Raw genomic sequence first — 23,813 nt, 5'->3', positions numbered from 1 at the left:
ACCCCCGCACCCCTGAGTCAACCATGCACAATGATACACTCACAGGACCTTGGCTGAGGTTACAACATGCACACACGTACACACACATACACACGTAAACACACACACACACACACACACACACACACACACACACACACACACACATTTCTTGGGATGACAGGGGGTTCCAGAAACTACGGGGTGCACCCTCCCTGCTCTTATTGGTCAGTTGCGGACATCAGCAAGATTCTAGAACATTGCCCTTGGCGACGGTGACTCGCTTGCCAAAAACAGTTCTGTAACAGAGAGAGAACCCTCACACAGACACACATATATACACACCCCAGCCTTCCATCTGTAAACACACCTACCCACACACACACTCTACATGCCCTTTCAGGACCCCCTGTTCTGTTTCCATCCCAGCCATTGGGCCCTTCACCCCTTAAACACCCCATCCACATCTTACACCCCTTACACAACCTGAATCCCCCTGATCCTGTTTCTCTTTCAGTGGTCATATTTATACCCTGCTCTGTCATCTTACGGGTTAACACGTACCCCTCCTGGCCCTCTCTGCATCACAACAGAACACCCAACACCCCCCTGTATCCAGACTGAGCAGCAGATATGTCCTACGGGCCATCTCATCATTCAACAGATGAGATGGCTGCAGCGTGTGTGTTTGTTTGTGGTATATGTGTGTTTGAAGTAAGGTCATAAAGTACATGGGACAGACATCTTAACAGCAGTTTCATCTGTCTTGAGGCTGTGGGTCTGTCGAGACGGTTTAGCTGCTCCTAAGTACATCATCTGATAATGACCAGCTAAAGATCTGACAGTTTAGCTGTGTATCTGTGTCTCTCTGTGTGTGTGTGTGTGTGTGTGTGTGTGTGTGTGTGTGTGTGTGTGTGTGTGTGTGTGTGTGTGTGTGTGTGTGTGTGTGTGTGTGTGTGTGTGTGTGTGTGTGTGTGTGTGTGTGTGTGTGTGTGTGTGTGTGTGTGTCTGTGTGTGTGCATGAATGTGTGCGTGTCTATTTGCTTGAGTGCCTGCTTGTTTCTTGTGCTTGCGTGTGTGCATGTAGTGACAGCTAAGGACTTGTCTCCTGAATGTAGAGGGATGGAGACAGAGATGGAAAAACAGATGGAAGGAGGGGTGCTAATGTTCCTAGACCTAAGGGTCTGAATTTAGCTGTGCCCTTGAGAGGATTCTCTGTATGTGTGTGTGTGTGTGTGTGTGTGTGTGTGTGTGTGTGTGTGTGTGTGTGTGTGTGTGTGTGTGTGCGTGCGTGCGTGTCAGTGTGGATGCATCTCAGTAGGCAGGGACATGGAGTGTGATTACAAATTAACCCCCCCCCCCACCCCACTATAAAAAATAATGCTGATATCCTCCTAATGCTCCACGCCCACATATAGACCCACACACTGATGCTCTCATCAACTTCACTGGAAATAACCCATCTGACTAAACTCAACTCCATGGTGGAGGAAGTTTCTGTTGAGACCAGGCTTTGTGGAATTCAGCTCTGACTACATCGATTTGCCCAAGGTCAATACTTCAAAAAAGAACAAATATGGAACGCTTACCTTGTTTGTCCTCTGTAGATGCGTGCCTTTTTTTGTTTGCTGAGATCCATACTTTTTAATAAATCGTTAATCAAATACAACCACCGACTGTATCCTTGTTGAGATTCAATTGGCATGTGCTCAGTTTGCCCGTCTTAGAGCAACAGCAAGGAGCAAAGAGGCGGTGGTTGCATTTGATTAACGTTTATTGAGCAAACATGGAAAGGCATGCAACTACAGAGGACAAACATACTGTAGGTACAAGCTGAATTCCTGTATTCAACAAAGCCTGGTCTCTGCTCAACTCCGTTGGTGGAGTTGATCAGGAACTTTCTTCACCATGGAGTTGAGTTTAGTCAGCTAGAAATAATCTGGCTAACAAACACACAAACACTACTCTCGTGTGTGCGCTCTGTACTAATTGTTTGAGGTGGACAGAAGGCAGAGAGTGGAGGGTCAGGGTTAGTCTAGACCTATGAATCACTTGTTCCCCCTGGTGAGAGAGATGCAGTCTGATGGTTCTGCCCCAGTTACAGTAGCTATAACTAGGCTGGACTCAGGGGTGAAAGTAAGGTGGTGCGGTCCGGTACGACATCAAGGCAAAATAAATAGTGTACCGGTAAAGCATAAGCCTGTCACAATACTTCAAACAAAATGTCATGAAAACTGTCGGCTACTACACCATTATTTATCAATACCGTATATCAGAGGCATAAAAATGAGCGAATGCACTTGAAAACGGGTGGTGTAGCCTACGCTCCAAAATGCGATGTGGATCGACGAGAACACTGAAAGTGGACGCATAAATTCCGCCTAATGACAGTCTTCAAATGTCATTACACTTTTGTTGTTTTGTGTAACGGATCTCTCTTTCCATTCAACACTGTTTTGAGGATGGAAATATGCTGTGAGTGGATGAACGTGCGCGGGGAGCCTAGTGAAGGAGCCCTTTGAAGTGACTGTTTGACAATCAGATGAAAACATCATGACTGGTTGTGTTTATGCCACTATAAAAGGTGATACATTTTAAAAGCTAAATTGCAAATCTTTACGAGTAGGCCCACAGAGGTCCTATTGAATTAATAGGGGTTCTATATGTAATTCTATGATTAGGCCCAAAACATTTAAAAAATAGGAGGCTCATTAAGTTCTACTTTCTACTTTCACCCCTGGCTGGACTAGAATATGAACCTAACCTATTGTAGACCTAAATACTATGTGTGTATCTGTGTGTCCTTCCCCATAATAATTATTAGAATTCATAGTGCTTTTCTCAAACAAGCGCATAACATTGAATGGAGGGTAACTCACTCTTATTATTGCATCACCAGAGAAACCAAACTAGCAGTGTGTGTGTGAGTGTGAGTGTGAGTGTGAGTGTGAGTGTGTGTGTGTGTGTGTGTGTAACAGTGGGGGGCTTATTGCTCTTAATAGTTCAGAAGTCACTCTGTAGTCCTGAAGTGGAAGGCTTATCCCCCCTTGTTGCTCTCTCGCACTCGCACAGACACACTTACACACACTTACACACACTTACACGCACGCACGCACGCACACACACACACACACACACACACACACACACACACACACACACACACACACACACAGGGTATAATGTCTGTCCTGTTCTCTTCCACTTGGAGACACCCAGTCAGAACAGGACTGTCACTCTACAGAGTCCAAGGTCCTAGTGTCCTTTATTCTCATCTCTCCATCCCTCTTCTTTCCTCCTTCTTTTCTTCAGTCCTTCCATCACTCCATTGCTCCTTGTAATGTATCCTCTCTGCTTTCTCTTCTGCCTTTTTTTATTTTATTCTCTTCCAGCTGCTCACATCCCGTACTCACACCTGCATGCCAGCCTTATTCAGATCCCCGTTCCCCTGATGCCCTCCCCCCATCATCCCTCCACCCATATGTCTCTCCTCCTCGTCATCACTGTCCATGTCTTCCCCCTTCCTCTTGTTGTATCTCTCGTACAGCACCATGAGGACACCCATCACCCATGCCGACACGGTGCCAGCACTGAAGATGACAAAGCCAATAGCGATAAAGAACAGATAGTCCCAGTAACCCAGGCCCTGGTGACAGTCTGCCCTCAGCTGCATGCCCACCTCAGCCAGCCGCTGCCCAGACACTTCCGGAGGCCCCTGGCACACTGTCTGACCCTCATCTGGAGAAAGGGAAAGAAAACAGACATGGTAAGGGGGGTAAAGAAATGGAGCGATGGGGGAGCAAGAGAAGAGCATTAAGGCAGTAGGAGACAGGGATGGGGAGAGAAAGAGTTTAGAGGAGGGAAGAATGGAGGAGAGGGAAAGGTGAAGGAAAGAAAGAATGAAGGTGACGTAGAAGAGAGGGAGCGGGGGTGAGGGGGGAAATAATTCAAGGGAGAGAAATTACCACAATGCAGCTCACACACACACACACACACACCCACACACACATAAAAAGCTGTGATAACCTTGGTGATAAATGATCCGTAAAAACACGATAGATTTCCTCAGGGTAATGCAGATCTGGGACACGTCTAGGCACAGACTCATTAGAATGCTTAACACACACACAGACAGACACACACAGACACACACAGACACACAAAAACATACACACACACACACACACACACACACTGGGATGAGCATTTAAATAGCCTTCATAGAAACACACACAAGGCATCTCCAAGGAGAGATAGTATTTTGCCGCAAACTTTGACTCAATCATTCACTTTGTGATTACAAAAACACCATTGTTGGCAATACAATGTTACAGTTTTGAAGGCTTTAAAAAAGATGATTCAACAAATTTAATAGAGATAAATATATGCAACATGAAAAGATTTCGATACGGAGACACCACAGATCTGGTCCCTGGGGGCCATGCCAGCAATCTTACAAAATGCCGTTGACCCCAATTAGGCTCGGTGTTATACTGCATGTGATAGTTTAGAGGACCTTGTGTACATGTCCCAACGTTTTTGTAACATGCCTGGTTGGTAGATTTACCACACAAGTCTCCAACTCTGATGGTTTTTGTGATTTCCTTTCCATTTGGGTCCAATTCTACTAAGATATATGGAATTGTTTTAAGGTCATACCAAGGATCATTTTGCTATTTGATAAAGAAAAATATATACACAAATTATTTTGATGAAAACATTTGATTCTCACTGCTATTAGCTCAAACAAACGCATTGAATAACAGATTCACTACATGGAACAACAGATAGTCCCCCCCCCCAAATAATCTAAGGGAAGTTTTTTCTGAAGAGATATAAGAAAACATTTATTTATTTATTTATTACATGTATTTAACCCCTTATTTTTGACACTAAACAGTCTCCATATATAAAGTACTTCCATTTATTTTTTCAACTGGTACCCGGGGGACCTTCAGAAAAACAACCCACATCTACGTGTTTGTGAGAGTCTCACCTTTCCACAATAGTCATAATAGTCAATCTTTCGGAAGCTACAGACAATTTTGCAAGAAGACCGATTTTCGGGATGTCTCATGGTCTGATTAACACCATTCTAGTTCTGTCACCTTTCATCGTAGATGAGGAAGTGCGACATCGGCACATCCAATAAAATAAAAAAATATCTCTAGCTTAAACATTTGGATTTTTATGGGGATTTTTTATTATGCTACTCCACTGTCTCTGTCAGTCAATCCGTTACAGCCAACGATGTGTGAGGAGTGCGGAGACCCATACAGACTGATCTGGGTCACTTCTGTCTCACAACATAGAGAGAAAGAAAGAAACAAGGGAAGAGTTCTTTCCTCACATATGATTTCATTTCATCTCTCTCTCGCTCTCTCTTTCTCTCGCTCAATCCCCCACTCCTCCCTACATCTCTCCTCCCTCCATCATCCATTTATCATGCTTAATTGCACTGAGTTGTTCTTTCCAAAACATAAGATAGAGAACTTTTCAAGAGGCCTCGTTTCTCTTTCCTAGACAAATAAAGGTGTGTGTGTGTGCGCGCATGTGTGTGTCTGGCTGTGAACAGGGTACTGATGTTTCATACTGTTAACACCCGCAATAACATCTAAACATCTAAACATGTGCATGTGACAAATAACATTTGATTTGATTTTTGATTTTTGATTTAATTAAACTGCACTCATCTTCAAATTATACCATAGGTCTGAAGGAGAGTGGGAATGATGGAGAGAGAGGTTTCAGATGTTGGGATAGTATGGGAGAGCTCCAGAGAAGAAGGGAAATACCGCAGGAGAGACAAATACCGCAGGAGAGACAAATACCGCAGGAGAGTCAAATACTGCAGGAGAGACAAATACCGCAGGAGACAAATACCGCAGGAGAGACAAATACCGCAGGAGAGACAAATACCGCAGGAGACAAATACCGCAGGAGAGACAAATACCGCAGGAGAGACAAATACCGCAGGAGAGACTAACTGCGGAGTTCACCACCATTACATAAAAAACAATGTGATCAGATACAGAGATATCCTATTTAATCATATTTGTAATTCCACACTCTTAGAAAAAATGTTGCTATCTAGAACCTAAAAGGGTTCTTTGGCTGTCCCTATAGGTGAACCCTTTGAAGAACCCTTGTTAGTTCCAGGTAGAACTATTTTGGTTCCAAGTAGAACCATTTGGGTTCCATGTAGAACCCTTTCCACAGAGGGTTCTACATTGAACCCAAAATGATTCTACCTGGAACCAAAACAGGGTTTTACCTGGAACCAAAATGGGTTCTCCTATGGGAACAGCTGATAAACCCTTTTTTCTAAGAGTATATGATCAGATATTTGTAGCCCTCAGCAGTTCTGTATCATGTATTTAGAGCGTAAATACACAATCATCAGGACAATCTTAGACTAATTGAAACTGCTAATCAAGGACATCAGTCATATCCAAACTTTATCCAACCTATAACCTGTATATGTCTTTATCCAACTGGATCCTGAGGCTGTAGCTGAGGACACGTGTCTAATACTATCTTAGATTGGACAGGTTAGTGTGTGTGTGTGTGTGTGTGTGTGTGTGTGTGTGTGTGTGTGTGTGTGTGTGTGTGTTTATGTGTGTGTGTGTCAGGCACTCTCTGAGGTTAATGCAGGTCAGGATCTGACATGGAGGGTAACCTCAGCTTTCCCTGTCTGGGCTGAATATATTGGTACATGATTTCACACACGCAAACACACACACACACACACACACACACACACACACACACACACACACACACACACACACACACACACACACACACACACACACACACACAAACAAACAGCTTCAGCTCTAGGGGGTTGCTCTCTCTCTCTCTCTCGACAGGTAGCCTAGCTTGAGCAATAGTGTGCAAAGCTGTCATCAAGGCAAAGGGTAGCTACTTTGAAGAACTTGTTTAAAACGTTTTTGGTTACTACATGATTCCATATGTGCTATTTCATAGTTTTGATGTAGAAAATAGTAAAAATAAAGAAACCTTTGAATGAGTAGGTGTGTCCAAACTTTTGACTGGTACCGTATATATACATTTTTTTTTGCATTAGCAGCAGTGTTTATTAGGAACTCACAGTCATACACTCTTAGAAAAAAGGGTTCCAAAATGGTTCTTTGGCTGTCCCCATAGGAGAACCATTTTTGGTTCCAGGTAGAACTCTTTCGGGTTCCAAACATAATCATCTGTGTAAAGGGTTCTTCATGGATCTTAAAAGGGTTCTACCCGGAACCAAAAGGTTTATACTTGGAACCAAAAAGGGTTCTTCAAAGGGTTATCCTATGGGGACAGCGGAAGAACCATTTTGGAACCATTTTTTCTAAGAGTGTAGACTAAATTGTACACCAAATCTACATTCTTAATCTATACAATTGTGTGTGTAAGCCTATGCGTTTGTCTGCATGTGTGTGTGTGTGTGTGTGTGTGTGTGTGTGTGTGTGTGTGTGTGCGCCTGAGCGTGTGTATTTGTGTGTGTGTGTGTGTGTGTGTGTGTGTGTGTGTGTGTGTGTGTGTGTGTGTGTGTGTGCCTGAGCGTGTGTATTTGTTTGTGTGTCCAGGGAGCAGGTCAGTAAATAGTAGAAGAAATACGAGCAGCACTGATCTTTGTTTTCTATTCCCCTGGGTTGTTACCTTGCTGCTGACCTCCATCTGACGGTGGTTCATCTGTTCAGTGCAACAGACAGTGTGTTTGTGTTAAAGTGGTAATGATGTTACATTGTTTGAATTCAGGAGCAATAATTCATCTTCAAAACACAGCAAACAAGGTTATTGTCCACAACCAGTGATACATGCATACGCACCCACACACCAGGCAGCAGGCCACACACACTCTCACTCTGCATAACGTTATACTGTACAGCATGAGCCTGAATAAAGATACAAGTTGAAGTCTCATACTGCTACTTCAGGCTCCATGCTGCTCACTATAATAGGAAAACAAGAGTTCCATTTAAAAGCACTTGGAACTCACATTCAGCTTGCTAGAAGATTGATAACCACATACCACTTCTAGGGCTCTCAGATGACCTTGATCCCTAACCTCTGACCCCTAACCTGAAGTCTGACCCCAAGCTTAAACTTGAGACTACAGTCAAAGTCCCGACGAGCACATCATGGTCAAATGATAAATTAGAAAGGGTCATTTGCTCTCTCAAAGTCAATCAACATTGGACGTGTGACTGACCATCAATGGTTGAAGTGGGTCAGTGCTGACTGCTATGGAGAATGGGAACCTCAAATATTCAAATGCATCAGTACCGGCACTAAAACAGGAAACAGTGTTAAAAGACAATTAAAGTGAGCAACTCTGATGCCAGGTATTGAACCTGGGACATCTGAGATAGTAGCCTACTGTACAGTATTCTAAAAGCTAAATAAGTGTGTATGCTGCAGAGTAGAGTAATGTCAATACTGCTGAGTCTACACTGAAGCACCTATGACTCAGGATCACACACACACACCCATGCATGCACACAACTCAGTTTTAGCAGTTTTATATGGTTACACACACTCTCTTTCCATTACTATGTGTGTGACCTTGACAGAGTGAGCAGTGCCAGTCGCAGGAGTGTGAGGAGAGAAGCAACTGAGGACCAGACCAACTGAACCCACACTCACTGAGCACTGAGACTGCTCAGCCAGGTCACCCATGATACAAGTCAGTATTCGACATCCATAATATTTTTGTTTTAAACCTATCCCTAAAAAAGTGGGGTTGATGCCTAAACTTAACCTTAAACACTTGGAAACTTCCAAATTCAAAACATGGATGAATGTCTAATTCTGACGTGAGACTGGGAGGGGCTTCTATCCAGACTCAATATCACACACAGCAGACCTAAATACAAGACTATTTCCATTTCGCTGGAGTGCTGGAGAAATTACATTCCTAAAACATAACCAAACATCTCTCTCTCTCTCTCACCCATTGCTCTCTCTCCCTTCCCTCTCCCTTCCCTCCCTCTCCCTTCCGTCTCTCTCTCCCTTCGCTCTCTCTCTCCCTTCCCTCTCTCTTTACCTTCCCTCCCTCTTCCTTCCGTCTCTCTCTCCCTTCGCTCTCTCTCTTACCCTTCGCTCTCTCTCTCTCCCTTCCCTCTCTCTCCCTTCCTTCTCTTTCCTCTCTTAACTCAGATAAAGCAGCAATGAAGTCAGATAATAGAGTGAGTCCCACCACTTCATAGCGTACTCAAGTACCACACACACACACACACACACACACACACACACACACACACACACACACACACACACACACACACACACACACACACACACACACACACACACACACACACACACACACACACACACACACACACACACACACACACACACACACACACACATACACTGGTATTGGTTGTGAAGTATTAACATGGGGGGCAGACTCCTAGTCACCCATTAATTGTAACTAGAGCTAATTATAACACACAAATTATGACAGTGCATGTTGTTGTGTGTGTGTGTACCATGTTAGTGTACATATGGTAATCCTACAGATGAGGAGGAGGCTACTTGTGTCTTTTATCATTTGAATCTTTCCTCCCAACCTCATAGATGCAGAACAAATAGCTTAGAATAATGTGTGGATGTGTGTGTGACAGTGGAGGTTGTGGGGAGGACGGCTCTTAATAATGGCTGGAATGGAGCCGATCGGATTGCATGAATCCATGTGTTTGATGTATTTGATGACATTCCACCTACTCCGCTCCAGCCATTACCACAAGCCCGTCCTCCCCAATTAAGGTGCCACCAACCTCCTGTGGTGTGTGAGTAGCTGTACTATGTGCTTGTGCATATGTGTGTGTGTGTGTGTGTGTGTGTGTGCGTGTGTGTGTGTGTGTGTGTGTGTGTGTGTGTGTGTGTGTGTGTGTGTGTGTGTGTGTGTGTGTGTGTGAGGCAGGTAGAGCCTCCTCATTTCCCTTCACCAGATAGAGATACACTGGGGTCCGAAATTATTGACACCCTTGATAAAGATGAGCAAAATTGACTGTATGGAATAAATAGTTAACACACTGAGATACAGTATATTGTACGCTCAAAAAAAAAGGAAATCATATTATTTATACTAATACAATTGCTCAGAAAATGAGATTTTGTTTAACATGTAATCTTTTTTTTCTCAAAAAGGTAGGGGTCAGAATTATTGACACACCTCTTTTCAATTTCTTTCAATACCTCAACTGGCTTTCGAGGATAACGGCACTGAGCCTTTTTTTAAATAACACATAGGGAAGGATCTTAGATCATTCTGTCACGTTCTGACCTTTATTCCTTTGTTTTGTCTTTATTTAGTATGGTCAGGGCGTGAGTTGGGGGTGGGCAGTCTATGTTCATTTTTCTATATTTTCTATTTCTGTGTTTGGCCTGATATGGTTCTCAATCAGAGGCAGCTGTCTATCGTTGTCCCTGATTGAGAACCATATTTAGGTAGCCTGTTTTCCTTTGTGTTTTGTGGGTGGTTATTTTCAGTCTTTGTGTGTCTGCACCAGATAGAACTGTTTCGGTTGTCACTTTGTTGGTTTGTATTTTTGAAGTGTTCAGTTGTTTATTAAAAAGATGAACACTAACCACGCTGCGCTTTGGTCCTCTCCTTCTTCCATCTCTGAATGCCGTTACACATTCCTCCATGCAGAATCCTTCCAGATCCTTCATATCCTTTGTCTGCGCTTAAGTTGTTCATATGTATGTCATTAGCTTTTTTATTATTATTTCTATTGTTTTATTTCACTTGGACCCCACACCCCCTCGATGGCCCCCCCCCATCCCCCCAACGGACATGAACATGTATTTTACTCATCACTGCTACAGTTTTTATTGTGTATATAGTGCTATTTCAATTGTTGTTGTTTTTTATTACCATTTTCATTGTTTTATGTCACTTAATCCTGCATGTTGGACCTCAGAGCCTAAGATTTTCACTGTACCCTGAAATCACAACTGCAACCCCTAAAATGTGACTATTAATCTGAAGGGGAAAAAAATGAAAATAGAACTCTTTGCCACGCACACCACTGCTGGGAATGTGTGTGTGTGTATGTGCTACTGCATGTGTGTGAGAGATCCACTGATGTGGTTATGCTCTTGACTGCTAATTCTGAGAAAGGGGGCTTTTGCCCTCCAAACAAATAAGCACTGGCTGTAAAATATTAAAATCTGATTTAAGTGAGTACCAGCCTCTTTTTTTCATTATATTTCAAGAACTGGTTTTGTTTGGTAAAAAAAATCTGCATTTCTCTTTAGCTGTACAGAGAGATATAGATATATATATATATATATAGAGAGAGAGAGAGAGAGAGATGTTGACTAAGAATTGTTGACCTTTTTTCATTTCATCGACTAGGCTGAATATTTCCTTCACACACACCCGCACTCACTAACACACACACACACACACACACACACACACACACACACACACACACACACACACACACACACACAGCTTCACGCTCTCTCCTCTCCAATATGGTATTAGATCACCATCATCATCACTGCCTCATCCCTCCCTCAATCCTTTCTCGGTAGTCCTGCCTTCGTCCGGCAAAGGATGAGGAGAGAGTGAAGGTCAGATAGCAACAGCTCTTTCTCTCACTGCCTTGTTCGTTCTCTCAATTTGTCTTAATCACTTTCTCTGTCTCATTTTCACTCTCATCTCTCTTTCTCAAGAACGGTTTTCTGTCTTATTGTTAATCTCATTCTCTCTCTCCCTTCCTCTTTCTCTCTGTCTTTCTCTCGGTCCAAAATAAAACTAGCTCTCAAAGTCTCACGTCAGAATTAAACGTTTGTTCATGTTTCTCAAACATCAAATTTTCGAAGTTGTTGCAAATGTTACATTTCGAAGTGTTTAAGGTTAAGTTTAGGCATTAGCTCCACATTTGAAAGGTTAAGGTTAAGTTTAGGAATTATCTCCGAAATCTTAAGGTTAGACATTAACTCCGAATGGTTAAGGTAAGGGATAGGCTTAAAACCAAATTCTCAAAAATAAATGTATTTTGGAATTAGAGGCAGATGGCCGGTTTCCACGTCATCTCCCAACGTCCTCAGACATGGATGGACGTCGAATACTGACTTGTATTACAGGTGACCTGGCTGCCAAAATAGGGGAGGGTTGCCAAACTTTTGGGAAGAGTTGTGTGTTTTTTTTTATTGGGCACAGGAGAGGGTACTGTGTTTTTTCCCCTGGTTAACATTCTCTCCTTTTCAGGTTTTACTATATAATGTCTTCCATCCAAGCCAAATTTCCTCATCTGCTTGCATGCGCCTCCCCTATATCAAGGTGTTTTGGTACTTCCCTTATGCACTACGCTTTTCCATGCGCTAACTTTTACTATACCACAGGTCAGGATAGTCTACCAGTCTAACAGTCTATCCTGCCCTCAATCCACCTTCCATTGTGACACTAGTGGTAGGTGGACCGTTTGTCCAAATCTGCGATAGGCTAACTAGCAATCATACCACACATAAAAACAAAAGCTGCATCAAGCTTTAATATGAATCGACAAGAACAGATAGGAATAGCTGATAGGCAGCGGAGAGGCCAGGTGAATCATTGCGCATGAAAGGACAGTGATGACATGATGACACACAGATAAAAAATCTCCCCTGTTGATCTTGTTTAGGGACAATACAGTTATCCTACCTAGACTAACCTCCAACACCACAATGCAATGAGTAATTGCATTCTTGTTTTCAAGTAAGTACAACATTGTATTCCAGGCTACAGTGAAAATGTCTTGCTTTTCCTGGGACTCCAAGCTAAGGAACATTTTTTAAAGGTGAGAGGTCAGCAGAGCGCAGGTGCGTATTGTGCAAGAGACAGAGACTAACAATTAGAAGCTTATACATAGCCCATCATTCATTAGCTAAATATAAGGCTAATGACTGCAATGAATTTATTACCTGAAATTATTACCTGAAAGAGGTAGGCTAGGATATCTATGTACACACACACTAAAATGCAAATTAATTACTTAAAAATCATACAATGTGATTTTCTGGATTTTTTTTTATTTTTTAGATTCCGTCTCTCACAGTTGAAGTGTACCTATGATAACAATTACAGACCTCTACATGCTTTGTAAGTAGGAAAACCTGCAAAATCGGCAGTGTATCAAATACTTCTTCTCCCCACTGTATATACACTGCGTATACAAAACATTAAGAGACAGGTAAAATAAATATTTTTAAACCTGAAGACAATTGAGACATGAATTGTGTATGTGTGCCATTCATAGGGTGAATGGGCAAAACAACAGATTTAAATGCCTTTGAACGGGGTATGGTAGTAGGTGCTAGGCGCACCGGTTTGTGTCAAGAACTGCAATGCTGCTGGGTTTTTCACGCTCAACAGTTTCCAGTCTATATCAAGAATGGTCCACCACCGAAAGGACGAACTTGACACAACTGTGGGAAGCATTGGAATGCTTTCGACACCTTGTAGAGTCCATGCCTTGTAGAGTCCATGTATATATACATATATACACAGTACCAGTCACAAGTTTGGACACACCTATCATTCAAGGGTTTTTCTTTATTTTTACTTTTTTCTACATTGTAGAATAATAGTGTAGACATCAAAACTATGAAATAACACATATGGAATCATGTGGTAAACAAAAAATTTTAAACAAATCAAAATATATTTTATATTTGAGATTCTTCAAAGTAGCCACCCTTTGCCTTGATGACAGCTTTGTACACTCTTGGCATTCTCTCAACCAGCATCACCTGGAATACTTTTCCAACAGTCTTGAAGGAGTTCCCACATATGCTCAGCACTGGGCTTTTCCTTCACTCTGCGGTCCGACTCATCCCAAACTATGAGGTTGGGGGATTGTGGAGGCCAGGTCATCTGATGCAGCACTTCATCACTCTCCTTCTTGGTAAAATAGCCCTTACACAGCCTAGAGGTGTGTTGGGTCATTGTCCTGTTGAAAAACAAATGATAGTCCCACTATGCCCAAACCATGCTGGTTAAGTGTGCCATGAATTCTAAATAAATCCCAGACAGTGTCACCAGCAAAGCACCCCCACAACATAACACCTCCTCCTCCATGCTTTATGGTGGGAAATACACATGCAGATATCATCCATTACTGAAGGCCAGCATCCCGGTGTTATGTGTGTTATTTCATAGTTGTGATGTTTTCACTATTATTCTACAATGTAGAAAATAGTAAACATGAATAAAAACCCTTGAATGAGAAAGTATTCTAAAACGTTTGACCGGAAGTGTATATATATACATGTATGTATATATATACCTTGTATATATCTACAACGTAATTATTGGGCATGATTTGTAAAGGCACACACCTGTCTATATAGGGTCCGACAGTTGACAGTGCATGTCAGAGCAAAAATCAAGCCATGAGGTCAAAGGAATTGCCTGTAGAGCCCTGAGACAGGATTGTGTCGAGGCACAGATCTGGAGAAGGGTACCAAAAAAATTATGCAGCTTTGAAGGTCCCCAAGAACACAGTGGCCTCCATCATTCTTAAATGGAAGAAGTTTGATTCTTCCTTGGAGCTGACCAAGATTCTTCCTAGAGCTGACAGCTCGGCCAAACTGAGCAATCGGGGGAGAAGGGCCTTGGTCAGGGAGGTGGCCACTCTGAAAGAGCTCCAAAGTTCCTCTGTGGAGATGGGAGAACCTTCCAGAAGGACAAACATTTCTGCAGCACTCCACCGATAAGGCCTTTATGGTAGTGGCGAGACAGAAGCCACTCCTCAGTAAAAGGCACATAACAGCCCACTTGGAGTTTGCCAAAAGGCACCTAAAGACTCTCAGACCATGAGAAACAAGATTCTCTGGTCTAATGAAACCAAGAGGGAACTCTTTGGCCTGAATGCCAAGTGTCATGTCTGGAGGAAACCATCCCTATGGTAAAGCATGGTAGTGGAACCATCATGCTGTGGGGATGTTTTTCAGCTGCAGGGACTGGAAGACTAGTCAGGATTGGGGGAAAGATGAAAGGAGCAAAGTACAGAGAGATCCTTGATGAAAACCTGCTCCAGAGCACTCAGGACCTCAGACTGGGGCGAAGTTCACCTTCCAACAGGACAATGACCCTAAGCACACAGCCAAGACAATGCAGGAGTGGCTTTGGGACAAGTCTCTGAAAGTCATTGAGTGGCGCAGCCAGAGCCCGGACTTGAACCCGATCTAACATCTCTGGAGAGACCTGAAAATAGCTGTGCAGTAATGCTCCCCAACTAACCTGACAGTGCTTGACAGGATCTGCAGAGAAGAATGGAATAAACTCCCCAAATACAGGTTTGCCAAGCTTGTAGTGTCATACCCAAGAAGTCTCAAGGCTGTAATCGCTGTCAAATGTGCTTCAACAAAGTACTGAGTAAAGTGTCTGAATATGTACAGTATGTAAGCATTTATTTCATTGTCTTATTTTTTATCAATTTGCAAAAATGTCTAAAAACTTGTTTTTGCTTTGTCATTATGGGGAAAAAACGATTGAATACATTTTAGAGTAAGGCTGTAACGTAAGAAAATGTGGAAAAAGTCAAGGGGTCTGAATCCTTCCTGAATGCACTGTGTGTATATATATATATTGATGTATATACTGTATATACATTTTATATATATATCAATCTATTGTGGATGCAATTTGAATGAAATTGATGGAGATAGAGAAAGTCTATGACAGAGTGCTCGCGTGCGCACTGATTTAAAGCAAATCATATTTTTCCTTCAGAGAAAGGACCAAAAATTGTTAAAGACACCTGTCACATCATAGACTGTTCTCTCTGCTATCGCATGGCAAGCGGTACCGGAGTGCCAAGTCTAGGTCCAAAAGGCTCCTTAACAGGTTAGGGTTAGGGTTAGGGTTAGGGTTAGGGTTAGGGTTAGGTTTTACCCTCAAGCCATAAGACTGCTGAACAAATAATCAAATGGCCACCGGACTATTTATATTGACACCCCTGCTACGCAATGTTTATTATCTATGCATAGTCACTTTACCCCTACCAACATGTACAAATGTTGAAAATCTGATTTCCCTCTATCTGATCATTGTCTGCAACCAGCACTGATAGTGAAGTATTGAGAGGCAGGTAGAGTTTCGTTCTTGGTGGTTGGCGAACCCTCAGCCTTCTGGCCCGTAGCCCTGCATGGCATCAACTGTGCCACAAAAGCAATGTAGATATCCATGTTTATAAACACAGGATCGCTACAGTTATTGTTACCATTATTTTGAGTTCATTCTATCCAGTGGGAGGGTGTTCAAATTATTTTCAGTACAATGGAAGGGTCATGTGAAAATATTTTGAAATATGTGGAGGAGGGCACCTTTTTTTTTTATGACACCTTGAGTTGGACCAGCCCCCCCCCCCTGTAAATTTGGATTGGTCCCTTACACACTTAAGTTACACTGCTACCCTCCTACCCTTCCCTGCTTCAGAACTTAGAGCAAATGCACACAACAATGCCATAGTCGTCAATACAAAGAGCATACATATTTAACAGTACACAGAGAATCTTTAGATTGTTCCATCTGGTTAATAATGTATATGTCATGTGTCCGGCCTCTCGGTCACCAGGCTGCTCGTTATGGCGCACACCTGTCACCGTTGTTACACACACCTGCAGCTCATCATTCATCTGGACTCCATCACTTCCTTGATTACCCGCCCTATATATGTCACTCCCTTTGGTTCCTTCCACAGGCATCATTGTTTCTGTTTCCTGTCTGTGCGTTGTTCGTGTTTCTTGTTTTGTATTAGGTTTCATTTATTTAATAAAACACTCACTCACTGAACTTGCTTCCCGACTCTCAGCGCACATCGTTACAGTATAGTATAATAGTTGTTCTGGGAGTCATTGACTGCGGATCATAATGAATGGATTTAGGAGTTTGAGGGATATATCTGGGCCACAGAAAACTCCTTTCCTTATTTTCCCTACAACCTCTCTTTCTCTCTCTCTCTTTCACAAACTTTCTCACTCTTTTTTTCTCTCTCTCTTTGTTTCTCTCTCTCTTTATTTATTTATCTCTATCTTTGTCACATGTACACCCCCCCTCGTCCCAGTCTCTCTTTGTTTATGAATATTTAACTATTGCCCAGTGCTCACCCTTCTATTTTGGTTCAGTGCCTGTAGGTCTGTGAGCTGGTCTGGGGAGCTGGGGAACTGGACTCCCTCCAGCCCCAACACAGCTCTCCCTCACCCTCACCCTTGACCCTCCAGCCCCAACTCCACCCAACAACCCCAACATCCAGGCCCCCAATACCAACCACGCAGCTCCAGGACATCTTTCGCAGATTCTGCTATTACTCTTCGGAAGTTGCCTGTAAAAAGGCTACACGGAGACTCGGCAACCTTTCTCATGTGGAATGACAATTTATCTTCAATTTCTACCGATCTTTTACCTGTTGTTTTTTATTTCTTTACTTACCTATTGTTCACCTAATATCTTAAAAAAATAAAAAATAAATGCACTGTTGGTTAGAGCCTGTAAGTAAGCATTTCACTGTAAGGTCTAAACACCTGTTGTATTCGGCGCACGTGACAAACAAACTTTGATTTGATTTGATCTGTGTGACAGTTGTGTTTTTCATATGCATATTTTCATGAAACAGTTCAATTTAATTTAATGTCTTTGTATGTCAAAATGATTGTCATATGGTTAATCAAAGTTCTATCCAAATCCAAATGAAAATGATACAAACCTAAAAAGTAACTTCTATTGCCATTGCCAACTATGTAAAAATAGCCTAGAAAGCCAACAAATAAAAATATTCCATCCTGCTGGTAGAAAATATCCAGATAAAAATAAATATCCTATAAATCACATTGGCTACACATAAGATTGGCCTGTCTGCATGAACTTGAAACATTGTATCAACTATTAACTTTGGGCCCGAAGCTTGTGCTGGCGAACTTGAAACATTGAATAAAATATTCTGGGCCCTCAGATTTTCCCGCGCCAGTGAGCTCGGGACAGACACAGCTGTAGGCTATTTGCACAAGGGATAAGAAGCAGTGCTTGACTTGGGCAGGAGCTTGCCAGAGCTGAGTACCGGGACGTCGAAATTTCTACTGCTTGAGCTCCTGTTCCTCTTATAGAATATTAGTTTAAAAGTATTGTGGAGCTCCTGCACCTAAATAGACACAGTACCAGCATCCAAAATGAGTACCGGAACTTATTTCAATCTAAGTCAATCACCGATAAGCCTATTTTATGACATTTCCACTGGATCAGAACATGACATTTTTCCCTTTCACGCTGAGTGGTTATCAAAAGGGAGAGAGCTGGAAAGGTTTTTCAAATGCATGGAGGAACTCAAATAGAAAGGAGGATCAAGACACTCTTCATATAATTAATTCAAATTCCTTTATTTTTATGGCATGTTCAATGGGAAAAAAACTGTTGTAATTCCCAATGGATGTAAAAACAGACTTAGTTTGCATGAGATACTCCACGGGTCATTATTGGTGGTGCATTTAAGCCAATCAGAAATACTTTCAGCTCCCCAAATGGGCACATTTATGCCTACATTTACACACAGGCATGGTAGCCTATAGGCCTACTTCTTACTCAGCATTGACAGGAGCGCTCCAAACAAAAGACAATGACTAAATTGTCAGAATTTGTAAATGGAATTAAATGAACCAAAAGTTGTTTCTCACAAGTGTAGCTAAGGTTGTGCACTCCGCCAACAATGTGTCCACCCCGACAATGAGAACGGGAAGACTGCAATAATAATATTGAATGCAGTAAAATAAATGAGTAAGAAGCATTGTAGATTAGAAATGATAGGAATTAACGGTAAATGTACTACTGGTTATATATGTAAAAACAATTTAATACATTTTAGAATAAGGCTGTAACCTTGTGTGGAAAAATTCAAGGGGTCTGAATACTTTTCGAAGACTCTGTATATATATTGTATATATGTGTTACCGCTCGACTAAAACAATCTTGCTCGACCAACAGCCTAACGACCAAAAAATTGTCCAGTCGACTAATTGTGGTCAGCCCTACTCATAAGGCAGTCAAATCTCACTATAAAAAAAACATTTATTTGAACATGCATGGGAAAACCAATTCAACTCGCTCTTTGTTCTCACAGGCATCTTATAGAGACCAAGTATGGGTGGGGTGTTTCACATGCCCTTCGAATGAGTCCGGTACTCATGGTTATCACCACAGATAGTAAAGGAAAGAGAAAGACAAATCATACCAAGGACATGTCCACTCTTCGACTACAAAAATGAAAGGGCAACTTGAATCAATGCAATTTAGCAATCTTACAGAAACTAAGAAGAACAGAATGACCAGGTGTGTGCCTTTCCAAATCATGTCCAATGAATTGAATTTACCACAGGTGGAATCCAAGGAAGTTGAAGAAACAGCTCAAGTATGATCAATGAAAACAGGATGCACCTGAGCTCAATTTCAAGTCTCATAGCAGAGGGTCTGAATATTTATGTAAGTAATGTATTTGTGTTGTTTATTCTTAATACTTTTGAAAAACTTTTTAAAAAATGGTTATGGGGTATTGTGTGTAGATTGCTGAGATTATTATTATTTTAAATCCATTTTACAATAAGGCTGTAACGTAACAAAATGTGGAAAAAGTCAAGGGGTCTGAATACTTTCCGAAGGCACTATTATATCATGGTGTACAAGACACCTGTCTGATTCGCGTCTGTCTGAGTGGACTAATGCATTATGGAGGCAGTTTGTATGGCACAGTCCAACACTCTAATGTGCTACTGAAATTGGTTATTTTACATAAGAATAATGGTGCAACACTAAAAAATATATATATTATTTTATAACAAAAGCAGTTTCTAGGGGCCAAGACAAATTTCTTCAGCCTCCCGAGGTTGAAGAGGTGCTGTTGCACCTTCTTCACCACACTGTCTGTGTGGGTGGACCATTTCAGATTGTCAGTGATGTGTACACTGCGGCCCCGTTGATGTGAATGGGGGCATGCTCCCTCTGCTATCTCCTGAATTCCACGATCAGCTCCATTCCTCCAGGGCCTTCACCTCCTCCCTGTAGGCTGTCTAATCATTGTTGGTACTCAGACTGTTGTTGATTGAGTTGGAGATGTGCAAGGCAACATAGTCATGGGTGCAAAGGGAGTACAGGAGGGGGCTGAGCACCCACCATTGTGGGGCCCCTGTGTTGAGGATCAGCGTAGTGGAGGTGTTGTTGCCTACATTCATCACCTGGCGAGGCCCATCAGGAAGTCTAGGACCTAGTTGTACAGGGCGTGGTTCAGACCCAGGGCCCAGAGCTTAATGATGAGCTTGGAGGGTACGATGGTGTTGAAGGCTGAGCTTTAGTCAATGAACAGCATTCTTACATAGGTATTCCTCTTGGCCAGATGGGATAGGGCAGTGTGCAGTGTGATGGCAATTGCATCATCCATGGATCTATTGGGGCGGTATGCAAATTGCAGTGGGTTTAGGGCCTTGTAGCCATCCCGGAAGCGAGAGTAACAATGGTTGAGAGTTTTTGAAGTGCGAGTATTGCAGGCAATGTGTTGATAGAAATGTTTAAGCGTTTTCTTCAGATTTGCTTTATTAAAGTCCTCAGCTACAATAAATGTGGCCACAAGATATGCGGTTTCCACTTTGCACAAAGTCCAGTGTAGGTCCTTGAGAGCCGTCGTGGTATCTGCTTGAGGGGGAATATACACGGCTCTGATGATGACCGAAGAAAATTATCTTTGAGGGTAATGCAATCGGCGTTTGATTGTGAGATATTCTAGGTTGGGTGAACAAACGGACTTGAGTTCCTGTACTTTACCACAATCACACCATGAGTAGTTAAACATGAAAAATACACCTCTGCCTTTCTTCTTCCCGGAGAGTTCTTTATTCCTATCTATGCAATGTACTGAGAACCCCACTGGCTGTATGGACGGGGACAGTATATCCGGAGAGAGCCATGATTCCATAAACAGAGTATGTTACAGTCCCTGATGTCTCTCTGGACGGAGATCCTCGCCCTGAGCTCGTCTACTTTATTTTCCAGGGACTGAACATAAGCAAGTACTCGGAAGCGGTGGATGGTTTGCACTCCTCCTGAGTCGGACTCCACTCCAAATACCTCTTCTCCTCCAGCCGGCGTCTTGGAGCATCCTCTGGGATAAGTTCAATCATCTTGAGAGGTACGAACAAAGGACCCAATTTAGGAAAGTTGTATTTCTGGTCAAAAAGCTGGTGAGTTACCGCCTCTCTGATATCAAAAAGTCATTTCCGACTATATGTAATAATGCAGGAGTAATAAAGGCCTTTTATATTATTACGATTATTATTTACCAGCACCCTCAGCACCCCTACTTCATGTGGCTATGGTCCCTCCTCTCACTACAGCATGCTATGTAAGGGACCATAGCCACACTCTAAATGGGCTCTGAGTAATCATGTTAGAGCATGGGGAGCCCAGGTGGAACAAACACGCACGCACGCACGCACACACACACACTCAGAATAAGAGCTAACGCCACCATTACAGTCATAACATGAGACCTCTTAAACAACGAGGACACACAGTCACGTACACCGACCCCTATCAAACACACACACACGGACACGCACACACACCCTCTCTTTCTCTCTCCCTCTTCTCCTGACCCAATTCCCTCTCTCCTGACTGTCACTCTGGTTACTGTACATGATATGGCTGCCATATCAATAGACACCCATGTCATCCCATACTACAGGAGGGAGAGAAGAAGAAGAAGGGAGAAATGATTCATTACAAAATGACTGTACAAAAATAAAGTCTCATCCCCTCTCTCTCTGCCATGGTGTCTGGTCTAGTTCAAAGTACCAGTGACTCCCTGTAACCAGGACCTGATGCAGGTGCATGGAGAGTGAGGGGTCAAATAAGGGTTGAGGCTCAACAGCCAGCTCACTGCTTTCCCCTCCAGCCCTTCCTCTATGTGCTCCTCCTCCCCCTCTCCTCTCATCCCCTTCTCCCAAAGGTTCTCCTCCTCACGGTCTCATCAGCCGGAGACCCCTCACACACTGACTCACACACGCTAGAGTGGATTGCATCACACACACACAGACACACACACACACACATGTACACATATACACATGCACACACACACACAAGCTACTCTTACAAAACTGTATGCAGTGTGAGGGTCTGGCCTGTTTAAAGACCATCACAGCATATGGCACTGAGACAAACACTGATACCGGCACTGAAAGAGAGAGAGAGAAAGAGAGAGAGAGAGAGAGAGAGAGAGAGAAAGAGAGAGAGAGAGAGAGAGAGATCAGGTACAGCTGGACGAATGAGGACAATCATTGGAAGAAGAACAACGAGAAAGGAGAAGTGGGTAGAGTGAGGTGGAGAGGAGAGGACCAATAGCACTGATACAGATAGAGAGGTCTGCTGACACTGACTGTGGACATAGTCAACACTGTACCTCTTCCCTGGCCTCTCAGATGTACAGCCAGGCTTGAACCTGAAACCCCGACTTTCCACCTGTGCCAATAGGCACCCTCTTCATGGTAGTTTCACATTGTAGATGCACGGTGGGATGCTCCACTGATCTGAGTGTCAGTAATTAGACTACTATCCTCTAGTGAGTAGGACTGTTATATATGTTCTACTCTCTTTAGTACATCTAAAACAGTAGGCTCCTATTTTGAGAGTAGGCTAACTGACTGACAGCAGAAGTGATGATGTCGTTGTAAGCTCCTCTCTGTCCTGCTCCTGGCGTAGATAGTGTGAAAAGTCATTAGACAAAGAATGAGTTTTGGGAGAGTTATTGGTGCGATGTGAAGGACAGGTGGAGGTTAGAGAGAGGGAGAGGGAGAGGGGGAGGGACTGGGGAGGAGAGGTTAGAGGGGAAAGGGCGTGAGGCGTGAGAGAGGGAGAGAGAGAGAAGGAGGGAGAAAGGAGGAAGATATGAGAGGGGAGAGGTAGAGGGAGAGAGAGAGAGAGAGAGAGAGAGAGGGAGGGAGGGAGGGAGGGATAAAGCAAAGGGGTGTTGAAGTCCTCTGATCATTGTGACTTTGAGGCCAATCCATTAGCGTGGCCACTGTGCTACTGTGACATTATTCAATGTGTGTGTGTGCGCGTGTGTGTGTGTTGTAATAACAGGGATGACGTGCCGTGCAGGGAGCAGAGAGCGGAGTGAGTCGTCCATCAGGGACTATTGACTGAGCGCCCACCATCAAATTAGCTAAATGAATTGATGTGACGATAAGCAGTGATAAGACCAAGGTCTTAGTATCGCTGGGTGGCCTTCCCAGCAGAGGACAACTGCCTGTTTACTCGGCAGAATTGTACAATAACAAAACACATGGTGCTGGCCAACAGTCTATGCTACAGGCCTAATAACTACACCACCTGAGTATTGGGACTGCACTTCCTCTGACCATCTGTCAAACATTATTGCTGCTGAATTAAAGACAGTGACAAAGTGAGATTTATAGAAGCACATGAGTAAGACACGGGCACAGGTCACCCATACGCTATAAACAAACAAACAAACAAACAAAAAGAACAACTTGAATCCTGCTTTCTGTACCCATGGACAGTGGTCCACAGACACACACACACACAGAGCCCCCCAACTGCTCCATCCCCATTCTCACCTTGGAACTTGAATCCTTCTATCTGGACCCAGAGGCAGAGGTCCTCCGTCTCACAGTCACATCTCCAGGGGTTCCCGCTGAGCCCCAGGGAGCGCAGGGAGGGCAGGGCGATCAGAGAGCTGATGTTCAGCGTCGTCAGGTTGTTCCTGCTCACATCCAGCACCTGCAGAGCAATATTTTCTGAGAACGCGTCCGGGTGGATC

The 23,813-nt window shown here is 43.1% G+C and overlaps 1 protein-coding gene across 1 annotated transcript in view; it reads right to left on the bottom strand.

Moving 5' to 3' along the window:
• Positions 1-2,843: 2,843 nt before the first annotated feature.
• LOC110522768 (leucine-rich repeat-containing protein 52) overlaps positions 2,844-23,813 on the bottom strand; it is a 22,172-nt gene continuing 1,202 nt past the window's right edge. The window contains exons 1-2 of the mRNA XM_036969406.2: positions 23,611-23,813; positions 2,844-3,717 (exon numbers count right to left, since the gene is read on the bottom strand). The exon at positions 23,611-23,813 is cut by the window's right edge and continues 1,202 nt beyond it. Coding sequence (XP_036825301.1) covers positions 3,389-3,717; positions 23,611-23,813 — 532 coding nt within the window. The 3' untranslated portion in view covers positions 2,844-3,388. The remainder of the gene's footprint in view (positions 3,718-23,610) is intronic.

This window comes from Oncorhynchus mykiss, chromosome 4, assembly GCF_057628025.1.
Source record: "Oncorhynchus mykiss isolate SJ-2025 chromosome 4, ASM5762802v1, whole genome shotgun sequence".
Lineage (NCBI taxonomy): Eukaryota > Metazoa > Chordata > Actinopteri > Salmoniformes > Salmonidae > Oncorhynchus > Oncorhynchus mykiss.
Note: the sequence above shows the minus strand (reverse complement) of the source record. Positions and strands in the feature narration are given on the sequence as shown.